General features: G+C 37.7%; 1 protein-coding gene across 1 annotated transcript in view; it reads left to right on the plus strand.

Moving 5' to 3' along the window:
• Nucleotides 1-16,209, plus strand: part of Ccnb3 (cyclin B3) — a 55,742-nt gene that overhangs the window by 3,661 nt on the left and 35,872 nt on the right. The window contains exons 2-3 of the mRNA XM_021153631.2: nucleotides 4,084-4,217; nucleotides 9,299-9,388. Coding sequence (XP_021009290.1) covers nucleotides 4,122-4,217; nucleotides 9,299-9,388 — 186 coding nt within the window. The 5' untranslated portion in view covers nucleotides 4,084-4,121. The remainder of the gene's footprint in view (nucleotides 1-4,083; nucleotides 4,218-9,298; nucleotides 9,389-16,209) is intronic.

Below are 16,209 nucleotides of genomic sequence, written 5' to 3' on the forward strand. Positions count from 1 at the left end.
GCTTTTGTAATAGGATCTGATGATTTTTTTTAAATTTTCTCAGTTTCTGTTGTTATATCTCTGTTTTTCATTTCTGATTTTGTTAATTTGGACACTGCCTCTATGCCCTCTGGTTAGTCTGGCTAAAAGTTTATCAATCTTGTTGATTTTCTCAAAGAATCAGCTCCTGGTTTTGTTGGTTCTTTGTATAGTTCGTTTTGTTTTTATTTGGTTGAGTTCACCCCTGAGTTTGATTATTTCCTGCCATCTACTCCTCTTGGGTGAATTTGCTTCCCTTTGTTCTAGAGCTTTCAGGTGTGCGGTTAAGCTGCTAGTGTAAGCTCTCTTCAGTTTCTTTTTGGAGGCACTTAGAGCTGTGAGTTTCCCTCTTACCACTGCTTTCATTATGTTCCATAGGTTTTGGTATGATGTGTCTTCATTTTCATTAAATTCTAAAAGGCTTTAATTTCTTTCTTTATTTCTTCTTTGACCAAGTTGTCATTGAATAGAGCGTCGTTCATCTTCCACTTGTATGTGTGCTTTCTGTTGTTTTTGTTGGTATTTAAGAGCAGCCTTAGTCCGTGGTGATCTGATCTGGTGCATAGGATTATTTCAATCTTCTTGTATCTGTTGAGGCCTGTTTTGTGGCCAATTATATGGTCAGTTTTGGAGAAGGTACCATGAGGTGCTGAGAAGAAGGTATATTCTTTTGCTTTAGGATGAAATGTTCTATAAATATCTGTTAGATCCATTTGGTTAAAAACTTCTGTTAGCTTCACTGTGTCTCCGTTTAGTTTGTTTCCATGATCTGTTTCCATTGCTGAGAGTGGGATGTTGAAGTCTCCCACTATTATTGTGTGGGGTGCAATGTGTGCTTTGAGCTTTAGTAAAGTTTCTTTTATGAATGTGGGTGCCCTTGCATTTGGAGCATAGATGTTCAGAATTGAGAGTTCATCTTGGTAGACTTTTTCTTTGACCAGTATGAAGTGTCCTTCCTTATCTTTTTTGATTGAAAGTTGATTTTATTTGATATTAGAATGGCTACTCCAGCTTGTTACTTGGGACCATTTGCTTGGAAAATTGTTTTCCAACCTTTTACTCTGAGGTAGTGTCTGTCTTTGTCACTGAGGTGCAGTTTCTGTTAGCAACAAAATGCTGGGTCCTGTTTACATATCCAGTCTGCTAGTCTATGTCTTTTGGGGGGAATTGAGTCCATTGATGTTAAGAGATATTAAGGAAAAGTGATTGTTACTTCCTGTTATTTTTGTTGTTAGAGGTGGGATTATGTTTGTGTGACTGTCTTCTTTTGGGTTTGTTGAAAGATTACTTTCTTGCTTTTTCTAGCCTGTAGTTGACCTCCTTGTGTTGGAGTTTTCCCTTTATTATCCTTTGAAGGGCTGGATTTGTGAAAAGATATTGTGTAAATTTGGTTTTGTCATGGAATATCTTGGTTTCTCCCTCTATGGTAATTGAGTTTTGCTGGGTATAGTAGCCTGGGCTGGCATTTGTGTTCTCTTAGGGTCTGTATGACATCTGCCCAAGATCTTCTGGCTTTCATAGTCTCTGGTGAGAAGTCTGGTATAATTCTCATAGGTCTACCTTTATATATATTAATTGACCGTTTTACTTTAATGCTTTTAATATTCTTTCTGTATTTAATGCATTTAGTGTTCTGATGTTGGGAGGAATGATGTAGTGTTATGTGTTGGGAGGAATTTCTTTTCTGGTCCAGTCTATTTGGACTGTAGGCTTCTTGTATGTTCATGGGAATCTCTTTCTTTAGGTTAGGGAAATTTTCTTCTATAATTTTTTTGAAGCTATTTACTGGCCCTTTAAGTTGAAAATCTTCATTCTCATCTACTCATATTATCCTTAGGTTTGGTCTTCTCATTGTGTCCTGGATTTCCTGGATGTTTTGGGTTAGGAGCTTTTTGCTTTTTGAATTTTCTTTGACTGTTATGTCAATGTTTTCCTTCTTTCTTTTTTTTCTCTTCTCTTTCTTTCTTTCTTTCTTTTTTTTTTTTTTTTTTTTTTTTTTTGAGACAGGGTTTCTCTGTATAGCCCTGGCTGTCCTGGAACTCACTTTGTAGACCAGGCTGGCCTCGAACTCAAAAATCTGCCTGCCCCTGCCTCCCAAGTGCTGGAATTAAAGGTGTGCATCACCACTGCCTGGCGTGTCAATGTTTTCTATGGTATCTTCTTCACGTGAGATTCTCTTTTCTATCTCTTGTGTTCTGTTGGTGATACTTGCATGTATGCTTGCTGATACACACATAGGTTTCCTAGGTTTTTTAACTCCAGCGTTGTCTCCCTTTGTGATTTCTTTATTGTTTCTATTTCCATTTTTAGATCTTGGATGGTTTTGTTCATTTCCTTCACCTGTTTGTGTTTTCTTGTAATTTTTAAGGGATTTTTATGTTTCCTCGTTAAGGACTTCTAGCTGTTTACCTGTGTTCTCCTATATTTCTTTAAGGGAGTTATTTATATCCTTCTTAAAGTCCTCTATCACCATAATGAGAAGTGATTTTAGATCCAAATCTTGCTTTTCCGGTGTGATGGTGTATCCAGGACTTGCTATGGTGGGAGAGTTGGGTTCTGATGATGCCAAGTAACTTTGGTTTGCTAATGTTCTTATGCTTGCCTCCTGCCATCTGATTATTTCAAGTGCTTGCTGCCCTCACTATATCTGACTGCAGCCTGTCCTTCCTGTGATTCTGTTTGAGTCAGAACTCCTCAGCTATCTTTGTGATCCTGAGAATCTGTGATCCTTGGTCCTGGGCGTTTTAGAACGCTTGGGAGTGGAGCTTCCTCTGGGTGTTGTGGGACTGGCTACAGAGTTCGAGCCCAAGGTCTGCTCAGGGCACCAGCCTAGACCAGAAACTAGAAGCTCAAACTCTAAAACCTGTACTCATTCTACCTCCTCGCACTGCAACTTTTCAATTCTTTGAAATGTTTTTTTTTTTTTTTTTTTTTTTTTTTTAGAAAGACTTTATAGTACTTTAGAAAACACTTGGTAATCTGTGTTGGTTAATATTTTGTTTGGGGCAGTCATTCACTTAATTTATTTGGTGCTGGAAATAAATGGTAACTGAATGTGAGTGGGTTTGGGAGGGCAGCTCTGTCAGAGTTGAAAGGATCTCTTGTATAGCAAAACAACGAATACTTTTAATAGTAATGTAGCTGCTTATGAGGTATATATGTATATCATAACTACCAATGTCACAAACTAAAAAACCCTAGAATATAAACTAAAATCCTTTACTGTGACTGGCAAAGCTAGAACTCTCATAAGGGATGGAGTGACTATTAAATTCTTTTTTGTTTGTTTGTTTGTTTGTTTGTTTTTCGAGACAGGGTTTCTCTGTATAGCCCTGGCTGTCCTGGAACTCACTTTGTAGACCAGGCTGGCCTCAAACTCAGAAATCTGCCTGTCTCTGTCTCCCAAGTGTTGGGATTAAAGGCGTGCACTACCACGCCCGGCTGACTATTAAATCCTTATCACAAATTACTTTCAATAATTCATTTCTTTCTGCTCTTATCTTTCTATTCACTTTCTTACCTTGTTATTAGATAGGGTACTTTGATATAGAACTAGATTATAGTATTTTCTAATTGAATGTCAGCTTTAGGTACAGTCTTGCCTGCCATACATACATGGCTATATGCAATCATCCTCCTGTATTTTTCTATAGTGTTTTAATTTTTGTGACCAGGACTCAAAAAATATCAAGTCTGCCAGCTATTAACCAGTCTATATTAACTGTTATGTATTTGATGGTTTCAGTGCACAACTCTTATGTAAATTTGTGCATACTAGGCCACAGCCTTAGTCCCTATAGAGGGTAGCATGCCTTACCTAGTTAACAGACTCTGTAGATAAAGACAGGTATATTTACTTCTGCTTTATAGGTGAGGTAGCTGAAGCCTATGCTGTTTAAGTCATTTTCTCAGGATTAATTGTGATAGAATGAAGCTCTGTATTTAGATCTACTTAAGTCTTAAGGTATGCATTTTCTTCGAGATGTGATAGAAAAACTAAGTTTTCTTAAGTGTCTACAAAAATTTGTAGTACTTCTGGTGAATGATATTTCTTTCTGATTGCAGCTCTGTCTTGGAGGAAACACTGCTGAATCTTCGTAAAGATGCCACCACCACTACTACCCAAAAGATCCAAACTGGAGACTGAGAAGGCTCAGTCTAACAAGATCACACCTAGAGAGGAGCAGCAATCTGAAAAGGTTAAAAGGCCAACTCTCTCTTTCAATATTATCTCATGTGGTCTCCTTATGTCATAGTGCTTGTGTGTACTTCTGAATCTTTTATGATGTCTGTATTAATCTGAGAAAGTGGAATTTCCAGCAATTCTTGTAGTTGAAGAATACCAACAGGTTGGAACATGGAGCTAGGAATTGAAGATTTGGTTCAGGGATGATCTCTTACCTTACATAAGGCAAGCCTTAGGTTCTATCCCATTTGACTTCCCAAAGTAACTTAAGCAAAACTTATAAATTCTACTAGTATTTAAATATGTATGGATGAAGTAAAGGACATTTTTCACATTTTCGAAGCCAAAAAATGTTGAGTTCTCATCATTGATCATGTTTATATGTTTATATTCATCTAGAAGCTCCAAGTATCTTACCAGGAGGCTGTATAGTACATTCTTGGTAGTACATTCTGTCAGGAAAATATTATCATATTCTGAATATTCAGATTGAGTATCCCTAATTTGAAAGTTCAGTATTTAAAAATTTCAAACTCTGAAATCTTTGAGTGCTGACCTGGTTCTATAAGTGGAAAATGCCATACTTAATCTCAAGTAATGGAGTTTACAGTCAAACTGCAGGCATACTAAGAGCCAAAGAGGTCTCTCAGTGGTTAAAGCAGTTTCTGTACAAGCATGCAGACCAGTTTGAATTCCTTGCATCTGTGTAAAAGGCTGAGTGGACATGGCAGCTTGCCTGTAATTCTACTGCAAAAGGTATAGGCAAACTCTAGACTCAACTCAACTGAGAAACTGGCTCTGAATAAGCTGAGGACAATAGAAGGGCATCTCTGATGTCAGCCTTGGGCTTCCATATACACAGGTATACATTATCACATGCATATACTTGCACACATATGTGTATCCACACATGTAAACATACATACACATTGTATTAGTCAGGGTTCTCTAGAGTCACAGAACTTATGGATAGTCTCTATATAGTAAAAGAATTTATTGATGACTTACAGTTGGTAGCCCAATTCCCAACAATGGTTCAGTTGCAGCTGTGAATGGAAGTCCAAGGATCTAGCAGTTACTCAGTCTCACACAGCAAACAGGTGAAGGAGCAAGAGCTAGACTCCCTTCTTCCAATGTCCTTATATTGTCTCCAGCAGAAGGTGGAGCCCAGATTAAAGGTGTGTTCCACCACACCTTTAATCCCAGATGAAAGGTGTAGCCCAGATTAAATCTCCTTAAACTCAGAGATTTAATCTTCTGGAATCCATAGCCACTATGGCTCAAGATCTCCATACCAAGATCCAGATAAGGATCTCCAAGCCTCCAGATAAGGGTCACTGGTGAGCCTTCCAATTCTGGATTGTAGTTCATTCCAAATATAGTCAAGTTGACAACCAGGAATAGCCACTACACACATATACAACAGAATAAAAAAAAGTGCCAGGCCACTAAAGTTATAAAATGATATAAATTGCCTTCAGACTATGATTTTATAATATATATATATATATATGTATATATATGTGTGTATATATATATGTATATGTATGTATATATATATGTATATATATATGTGTGTATATATATATATAAAACAAAGGAATTTTGGCAATAAGGGTGGGGAGGGTAATGGATGAGTAAATGTATCTAAGTATTTGATATAGTTGAACAAAATATCAATATGAAACCCATTGCTTTGAACAGTGAATATGCCCAAGTGAAATTCTTTTTTAAAAGAAAGGCTGGACAGATGGGTTGGTGGTTAAGACCTTTTGTTCCTCTTAGTGAGGATTGGAGTTCAATTCCCAGCACCCATATCTGGCTGGTTACAACAGCTTGTAGCTCCAGCTCCAGGGTATCTGAAGCCCTCTTCTGGCTTCTGTGGGTACCCACATTTACATGCACACACACACATGCTCATTGTTAAAATAAATTTTGGTGCTGGAAAAATTGCTTAGGTTTTTTTTTTAAATACTTATCTTTAATCTTTTTTTAGAGTCCAGTCATTATCCACCTCCAGGTCCACCCTCTGTCATTTCCTCATTTCATTCCTCCTCCTCCCTGTCTCCAAGAGGATGTCCTTACCCCTCCCCCTCCTCACACCAGGCCTCCCCACTCCCTGGGGCCTCAAGTCTCTTGAGGGTTAGGTGCACCTTCTGTCACTGAGGCCAGAGCAGGCAGTCCTCTGCTGTATATGTGTTGGGGGCCTCATATCAGCTATGGTATGCTGCATAGTTAGCTCAGTGTCTGAGAGATCTCCGGGGTCCAGGTTAGTTGAGACTGCTGGTCTTCGTATGGAGTCACCCTCCTCCTAAGCCTCTTCCAGCCTTTCCCTAATTCAACCACAGGGGCCCCTGGCTTCTGTCCATTGGTTGGGTGTAAGTATCTGTATCTGACTCTTTCAGATGCTTGTTGGGCCTCTCAGAGGACAGTCATATCTGTAAGCACACTATAACATCAGTAATAGTGTCAGGCCTTGGAGCCTCCCCTCAAGATGGATCCCAAGTTGGTCTGGTCACTGGACCTCCTTTCCCTCAGACTCTTTTCCATTTTTGTTTCTTCAATTCTTTCAGACAGGAACAATTCTGGGTCAGAGTTTTTGACTGTGGGATGCCATCCCCATCCCTCCACTTGATGCCCTGTCTTTCTACTGGAAGTGGACTCTACTGCTTTTCCAGAGAATCTAGGTTAAATTTCCAGCACCTACATTGGGAAGCTCACACGTACCTTAACTCCAGTTCCAGGGGGGATTCCCATGTCTGCAATCATATCCACAGACCAAAACATAGATAATACATATACATAATTAAAAATAGTAAAAATACATCTTTCAAAAAGAATAATTAAAAAGAAAAATCCTGGGTCCCATCCTGATGATATTTAATTATGTATATGTAAATACTTCAAATGAGTAGAAGGTGAAGTCCAAGAAACTTCTAGTCCCAAACATGTTAGCTATAGGATACTTAACCAGTATTAGATTTTAAGAATGTATAGGTACACTTAAACTTGCCTGATTTGACTTTGGAGTAGTTTAACATTGACCTTTTCATCCTGGAATATTCTATGTTCATTACCAAATATATTTTAACAATAGTTATATTAACACTTATGAATCACCAACAGGGAGAATTTCCTAAAGGAGAGAGCATTGGGCCAATATAGTTTTTGATAGTGCTGGACATGTAGCTTAGTGGCAGAGGCGCTTGCCTATCAAGTCCAAGGTCCTGTGTTCAATCTCTAGCACTGCAGACTTTTTTATGTGCCGATAAACATTTTCTTTTTCTTTTTTTTTTTTTTTTCTGAGACAGGGTTTCTCTATGTAGCCCTGGCTGTCCTGGAACTCACTTTGTAGACCAGGTTGGCCTCAAACTCAGAAATCCTCCTGCCTCTGCCTCCCAAGTGCTGGGATTAAAGGTGTGCGCCACCACACCTGGCTTCAATAAACATTTTCAATTACTTTTTACTTTGTTGTAGTAAAATGATTTTCATGGATTTCCCATCCATATTTATCAAGAAAGATTTCATACCTTAATTGAGCTTTTGTTTATATCAAATGTTCTGACTGTAGTTATGATATTGTAAGTTTACTTTCATGGCTATTGGTTTTCCAATTCAACCTTATTTTGGACATATTTTGTAAATATAAGTTTTATTAAGTCCTGTTTCTACTGTTAATTTGAAATTGAGGAGATTATTTTAACAGTAATATCAAGTGAGAATTAGAAGACTAAGTGTTTATTTTTTAGCATATTTAGAAGAAAAGTGATGCTTTATTATTTGTTAATTATTTCTATTAGGATTATTTATTGCTTATTATTTATAAGATAAAAATGAATAGGGTTTTAAAGCTGAAATAGAATGGGAAATAATTCTTAGAATTGCATCTTTTTTTTGAATGGTGTATTACATCATGATAACATTCTCCAAGTTTTGGAGCATTTACTGTGTCATATACTGTTAATGATGTAGTTAGCCCAAAACTAGTGTCATATCCCAGTGTTCTGTTTAATAATTGTATGAACTTTCTTATATAGATAAGGCAGAGTTTGTTCTTAGAATTGGAAAAGAGAAATCTGATAATTAATAGATAGATATTCACCAAATAGTAACTGTTAAAAGATAGAAAAATGCCACAAGAGTGATTTCTCCTAACTTCCAACTTCATAGAGATAGTCTTAGTCATGTGGGAGTAGGTTAAGGCATGTATAGTACCAAGAAAGAAAAACTTTGTTGCTTCCTATATGGCTTCCATTTTTCCTTGATCACTTATTTTCTCTGCCGTGAGTCTCACATATCAAATAACATTAGAGATAATCTGTATTAACTATTTTCTTAAAATACATTTTTTCATGTGATGTTTATAAGTATTCAGTACTACATAGCTTTAAAGTACTTTTTTTCCATTTAAAATTTATATAGATTGAAAAAATATATTCTATAGTAGAAACATTGCTTAGGCTATGTAAGACTCTGGGTCCAATCTTTAGTGCAATTACAAGAAAACACTTTTAAAAGTACATTTTCTTTTGTAATCCATAAAGACTCTGTAAGGTAGGTTATCATTCCAATTTTACTGATGAGAAAATTAGAGTCTCATACGTTAAGTGACTCTTCCAAGATCAATATATTTTTAAAAAAAAATTGAGTTGAATCTGGACTAGAACCTAGGTTTGTCCCTATTGAATATGTATTAAAGTTCACTTAGTATAAGAAAGACTTAATTACGTGTGCTTTTTAACTAACTTAGTTGGAGGTATTTCTATAGAAAGGCTCACTACTCCTATGATGATAGTTAATCCTGGATAGTATAACCATAACTATGAGAAGAAGAGAATAAATCAGTTTCACCAAACGTACTCATTTTGAAATTTTTTACTGAAGACCATGTAATCTCTTCATGTCCCTATTGTCAATGACTATATTCTTCATTGACTGTTTAAACTAAAACTTTTGACTGTAGTTATAGGATTTATTATACATATCCCAGTTACTTGGACATGGTGGAGTTTATCCACACCCTGAATGTGACCCAAAGTTCATAAAGGGGCTATTTATAATGGTCCATGTTCATCTGATTCTTATATTTTATAGATTGGAAAGAGTAACCACCCAGCATCTTCATCTTCATCTTCAACTCAAGGCACAGTAAAGAAGAGATCAGTGTTTGAAGATGTAACTAATGTGAGTATGCTAACCCTGTTCTTTTCTGTAGTTTTACAGAACCCTTAGATGTTCTTTGCCTTGAGGGATCTTTCCAGTTTACCAGCAGACCTTGACTCTTTCGGAATGCTGACGGCAGTATTTATTTGGAATCAGTGACACACTATCATAAAATAGAGGCTCTTTTTACTGGTATAAACCATTTGGGTCAATTTATGTGTTCTCTGGAGCCAGTAAACAGTGACTATGGAATTTTAAATAACTAAAAAAATGATGGGAGACTATATTTACCCAAAATCCAGAAACGGCTCCCTAGGCTTTGGAAATGAATTATGATAGTATAATTATAATCCGGGATAACATTTTCAATTCAAGCACTATGGGAGTTTGGGGGAAGACTATTTTTCTTTTCTGTAGGATTAACCTCACCTATCATTTCTGTCTCCCAGGATTTAAATTCTATCTATTTAAATTCGAATTCACTATTAGCCTAGTCATAGTGACAATCAAAACTACCTCTTGTGTGTATCAAACTATAGAGGAGAGGACCTATAGCACTAGGCTGGTGGGGCTAACAAACCCCCATCACAGAGATCTGAGAAGGATAAAATTTACTGGAATAAGCAGAAGTATTGACCAAATGATCTCAATATCAAATAAAAATGAAGGTCTTGCTCACTAACTGGACAGTTACCTTAGGTTCCTTCATAGTAATCATGATGGTTTTATTGGAAGCTAAGGTCCCACAGCATCATTGGTTTTTAGTTACCAGGCCCAGAAAACCTAGGAAATTTTCCTATGGAGGAGGATCTTGCGGTACTGACCTACCTTGGTTAGGCAAAAGATAGTTGTCTCTCCAGCATCCTGCCTGTCCACAGTTTGGGCAGGGTCCTGGTGGCAGGTGAGGTGAGGCACAGTTCTTCATCTAGTGACAGGGTATTGCCACACTTGAAGCAGGTCTTAGGTAGAGTCCATTGGTGTCCTATTCTTCTTGGAAATGGATTTAGGGCTGCAGCCAGAAGCAGGTATTTCTGCCTACCATGGGAAGATTTTGTGGCCTTTCCTGCTTCTCCCTTTCATTAAATACCTTCCATGCCATATTCAGCAGATCTCTGAGGGGGTTGAGGGCCATCATCTATATTAAACGAACTTTAAATTTATTGATAACTTGCTTTCACTTATTTGCTTCAGGCTTAACTTTGACAATATATAGAGAAGAATATATAATGGGAGATAAAAATTTGTTTCTCCCTCCAAGCTTGTAAAAAAATTACAATGATACTTAGCATGACTACAAGCATGGTTTTGAGCAGATGAAAGAATTTGATCATGTATAAGGTGACTGACCATTAACTTTATGTCTTGATTAGCTTTAACAGTTTATAATAAGCTAGTAACTTTTATAATATTAGGATTTCAGAATTCATGTTAAGTTTGAGCCATATAATTTGTAACTTCCAAAATTGAAGATCCTTTAGTATGAAAATACATGTCAAACTGTAAACACAGTCCATAGAGAAACCAGGAACCTCATTTCCAGTTCCTTTTACAGTATACTTTTTTTTTTTTTTGATTGTTCAGCATTTTATTTTTTTTTTTAATATTTTTATTACATAATTTCCTCAATTACATTTCCAATACTATCCCAAAAGTCCCCCATAGCGCCCCCCACTTCCCTACCCACCCATTCCCATTCTTTTGGCCCTGGCATTCCCCTATATTGGGGCATATAAAGTTTGCAAGTCCAATGGGCCTCTCTTTCCATTGATGGCCGACTAGGCCATCTTTCGATACATATGCAGCTAGAGACAAGAGCTCCAGGGTTCCGGTTAGTACATCATGTTGTTCCAACAATAGGGTTGCAGATCCCTTTAGCTCCTTGGGTACTTTCTCTAGCTTCTCCATTGGGAGCCCTGTGATACATCCAATAGCTGACTGTGAACATCCACTCCTGTGTTTGCTAGGCCCCGGCATCGTCTCACAAGAGACAGCTATATTTGGGTCCTTTCAGCAAGATCTTGCTAGTGTATGCAATGGTGTCAGCGTTTAGAAGCTGATTATGGGACGGATCCCTGGATACAGCAGTCTCTAAATGGACCATCCTTTCATCACAGCTACGAACTTTGTCTCTGTAGCTCCTTCCCTGGGTGTTTTGTTCCCAATTCTAAGAAGGTGCACAGTGTCCACACTTTGGTCTTCATTCTTCTTGAGTTTCATGCGTTTAGCAAATTGTATCTTATATCTTGGGTATCCTAAGTTTTGGGCTAATATCCACTTATCAGTGAATACATATTGTGTGAGTTCTTTTGTGATTGTGTTACTTCACTCAAGATGATGCCCTCCAGGTCCATCCATTTGGCTAGGAATTTCATAAATTCATTCTTTTTAATAGCTGAGTAGTACTCCATTGTGTAAATGTACCATAATTTCTGTATCCATTCCTCTGTTGAGGGACATCTGGGTTCTTTCCAGCTTCTGGCTATTATAAATAGGGCTGCTATGAACATAGTGGAGCATGTGTCCTTCTTACCGGTTGGGACATCTTCTGGATATATGCCCAGGAGAGGTATTGCTGGATCCTCCGGTAGTACTATGTCCAATTTTCTGAGGAACCGCCAGACTGATTTCCAGAGTGGTTGTACAAGCTTGCAATCCCACCAACAATGGAGGAGTGTTCCTCTTTCTCCACATCCTCGCCAGCATCTGCTGTCACCTGAATTTTTGATCTTAGCCATTCTGACTGGTGTGAGGTGGAATCTCAGGGTTGTTTTGATTTGCATTTCCCTGATGATTAAGGATGTTGAACATTTTTTCAGGTGCTTCTCTGCCATTCGGTATTCCTCAGGTGAGAATTCTTTGTTCAGTTCTGAGCCCCATTTTTTAATGGGGTTATTTGACTTTCTGGAGTCCACCTTCTTGAGTTCTTTATATATATTGGATATTAGTCCCTTATCTGATTTAGGATAGGTGAAGATCCTTTCCCAATCTGTTGGTGGTTTTTTTGTCTTATTGATGGTGTCTTTAGCCTTGCAGAAGCTTTGTAGTTTCATGAGGTCCCACTTGTCAATTCTCGATCTTACAGCACAAGCCATTACTGTTCTATTCAGGAATTTTTCCCCTGTGCCCATATCTTCAAGGCTTTTCCCCACTTTCTCCTCTATAAGTTTCAGTGTCTCTGGTTTTATGTGAAGTTCCTTGATCCACTTAGACTTGACCTTAGTACAAGGAGATAGGAATGGATCGATTCGCATTCTTCTACATGTTAACAACCAGTTGTGCCAGCACCATTTGTTGAAAATGCTGTCTTTCTTCCACTGGATGTTTTTAGCTCCCTTGTCGAAGATCAAGTGACCATAGGTGTGTGGGTTCATTTCTGGGTCTTCAATTCTATTCCATTGGTCTATTTGTCTGTCACTATACCAGTACCATGCAGTTTTTATCACAATTGCTCTGTAGTAGAGCTTTAGGTCCGGCATGGTGATTCCACCAGAGGTTCTTTTATCCTTGAGAAGAGTTTTTGCTATCCTAGGTTTTTTGTTATTCCAGATGAATTTGCAGATTGCACTTTCTAATTCGTTGAAGAATTGATTTGGAATTTTGATGGGGATTGCATTGAATCTGTAGATTGCTTTTGGCAAGATAGCCATTTTTACAATGTTGATCCTGCCAATCCATGAGCATGGGAGATCTTTCCATCTTCTGAGATCTTCTATAATTTCTTTCTTCAGAGACTTGAAGTTTTTATTATACAGATCTTTCACTTCCTTAGTTAGAGTCACGCCAAGATATTTTATATTATTTGTGACTATTGAGAAGGGTGTTGTTTCCCTAATTTCTTTCTCAGCCTGTTTATTCTTTGTGTAGAGAAAGGCCATTGATTTGTTTGAGTTAATTTTATATCCAGCTACTTCACCGAAGCTGTTTATCAGGCTTAGGAGTTCTCTGGTGGAATTTTTAGGGTCACTTATATATACTATCATATCATCTGCAAAAAGTGATATTTTGACTTCATCTTTTCCAATTTGTATCCCTTTGATCTCCTTTTGTTGTCGAATTGCTCTGGCTAGGACTTCAAGTACAATGTTGAATAGGTATGGAGAAAGTGGACAGCCTTGTCTAGTCCCTGATTTTAGAGGGATTGCTTCAAGCTTCTCACCATTTACTTTGATGTTGGCTACTGGTTTGCTGTAGATTGCTTTTATCATGTTTAGGTATGGGCCTTGAATTCCTGATCTTTCCAAGACTTTTATCATGAATGGGTGTTGGATCTTGTCAAATGCTTTTTCCGCATCTAAGGAGATGACCATGTGGTTTTTATCTTTGAGTTTGTTTATATACTGGATTACGTTGATGGATTTCCGTATATTGAACCATCCCTGCATCCCTGGGATGAAACCTACTTGGTCAGGATGGATGATTGTTTTGATGTGTTCTTGGATTCGGTTAGCAAGAACTTTATTGAGGATTTTTGCATCAATATTCATAAGGGATATTGGTCTGAAGTTTTCTATCTTTGTTGGGTCTTTTTGTGGTTTAGGTATCAGAGTAATTGTGGCTTCATAGAATGAGTTGGGTAGAGTACCTTCTGTTTCTATTTTGTGGAATAGTTTGTGAAGAACTGGGATTAGATCTTCTTTGAAGGTCTGATAGAACTCTGCACTAAACCCATCTGGTCCTGGGCTTTTTTTAGTTGGGAGACTATTAATGACTGCTTCTATTTCTTTGGGGGATATAGGGCTGTTTAGATCATTAACCTGATCTTGATTCAACTTTGGTACCTGGTATCTGTCTAGGAACTTGTCCATTTCATCCAGGTTCTCCAGTTTTGTTGAGTATAGCCTTTGGTAGAAGGATCTGATGGTGTTTTGGATGTCTTCAGGATCTGTTGTTATGTCTCCTTTTTCATTTCTGATTTTGTTAATTAGGATGCTTTCCCTGTGCCCTCTAGTGAGTCTGGCTAAGGGTTTATCTATCTTGTTGATTTTCTCAAAGAACCAGCTCCTTGATTGGTTGATTCTTTGAATAGTTTTTCTTGTTTCTACTTGGTTGATTTCACCCCTGAGTTTGATTATTTCCTGCCGTCTACTCCTCTTGGGTGAATTTGCTTCCTTTTGTTCTAGTGCTTTTAGGTGTGTTGTCAAGCTGCTAATGTGTGCTCTCTCTAGTTTCCTTTTGGAGGCACTCAGAGCTATGAGTTTTCCTCTTAAAAATGCTTTCATTGCGTCCCATAAGTTTGGGTATGTTGTGGCTTCATTTTCATTGAACTCTAAAAAGTCCTTAATTTCTTTCTTTATTCCTTCCTTGACCAAGGTATCATTGAGAAGAGTGTTGTTCAGTTTCCACGTGAAGGTTGGCTTTCTATTATTTATTTTGTTATTGAAGATCAGCCTTAGTCCATGGTGATCTGATAGGATGCATGGGACAATTTCAATATTTTTATATCTGTTGAGGCCTGTTTTGTGACCAATTATGTGGTCAATTTTGGAGAAGGTACCATGAGGTGCTGAGAAGAAGGTATATCCTTTTGTTTTAGGATAGAATGTTCTGTAGATATCTGCCAGATCCATTTGATTCATAATTTCTCTTAGTTTCACTGTGTCCCTGTTTAGTTTCTGTTTCCATGATCTGTCCATTGGTGAAAGTGGTGTGTTGAAGTCTCCCACTATTATTGTATGAGGTGCAATGTGTGCTTTGAGATTTACCAAAGTTTCTTTAATGAATGTGGCTGCCTTTGTATTTGGAGCATAGATATTCAGGATTGATAGTTCCTCTTGGAGGATTTTACCTTTGATGAGTATGAAGTGTCCCTCCCTGTCTTTTTTAATGACTTTGGGTTGGAAGTCAATCTTATCAGATATTAGAATGGCTACTCCAGCTTGTTTCTTCACGCCATTTGCTTGGAGAATTGTTTTCCAGCCTTTCATTCTGAGGTAGTGTCTATCCTTTTCTCTGAGATGAGTTTCCTGTAAGCAGCAAAATGTTGGGTCTTGTTTGTGTAGCCAGTTTGTTAGTCTATGTCTTTTTATCGGGGAGTTGAGTCCATTGATATTAAGAGATATTAAGGAAAAGAAATTGGTGTTTCCTGTTATTTTTGATGTTAAAGTTGGCATTCTGTTCTTGTGGCTGTCTTCTTTTAGGTTTGTTGAGGGATTACCTTCTTGTTGTTTCTAGGGCGTGGTTCCTGTCCTTGTATTGGTTTTTTTCTGTTATTATCCTTTGAAGGGCTGGATTCGTAGAGAGATAATGTGTGAATTTGGTTTTGTCGTGGAATACTTTGGTTTCTCCATCTATGTTAATTGAGAGTTTGGCTGGGTATAGTAGCCTGGGCTGGAATTTGTGTTCTTTTAGTGTCTGTATAACATCTGTCCAGGATCTTCTGGCTTTCATAGTCTCTGGTGAAAAATCTGGTGTAATTCTGATAGGCTTGCCTTTATATGTTACTTGGCCTTTTTCTCTTACTGCTTTTAGTATTCTATCTTTATTTAGAGCATTTGTTGCTCTGATTATTATGTGTCGGGAGGTATTTCTTTTCTGATCCAGTCTATTTGGAGTTCTGTAGGCTTCTTGTATGTTCATGGGCATCTCTTTCTTTAGATTTGGGAAGTTTTCTTCTATAATTTTGTTGAAGATGTTTGCTGGTCCTTTGAGTTGAAAATCTTCATTCTCATCCACTCCTATTATCCGTAGGTTTGGTCTTCTCATTATGTCCTGTATTTCTTGGATGTTTTGAGTTAGGATCTTTTTGCATTTTCCATTTTCCTTGATTGTTGTGCCGATGTTCTCTATGGAATCTTCTGCACCTGAGATTCTCTCTTCCATCTCTTGTATTCTGTTGCTGATGC

Source organism: Mus caroli, unplaced genomic scaffold, assembly GCF_978045245.1.
Source record: "Mus caroli unplaced genomic scaffold, Mus_caroli_1 scaffold_5, whole genome shotgun sequence".
Lineage (NCBI taxonomy): Eukaryota > Metazoa > Chordata > Mammalia > Rodentia > Muridae > Mus > Mus caroli.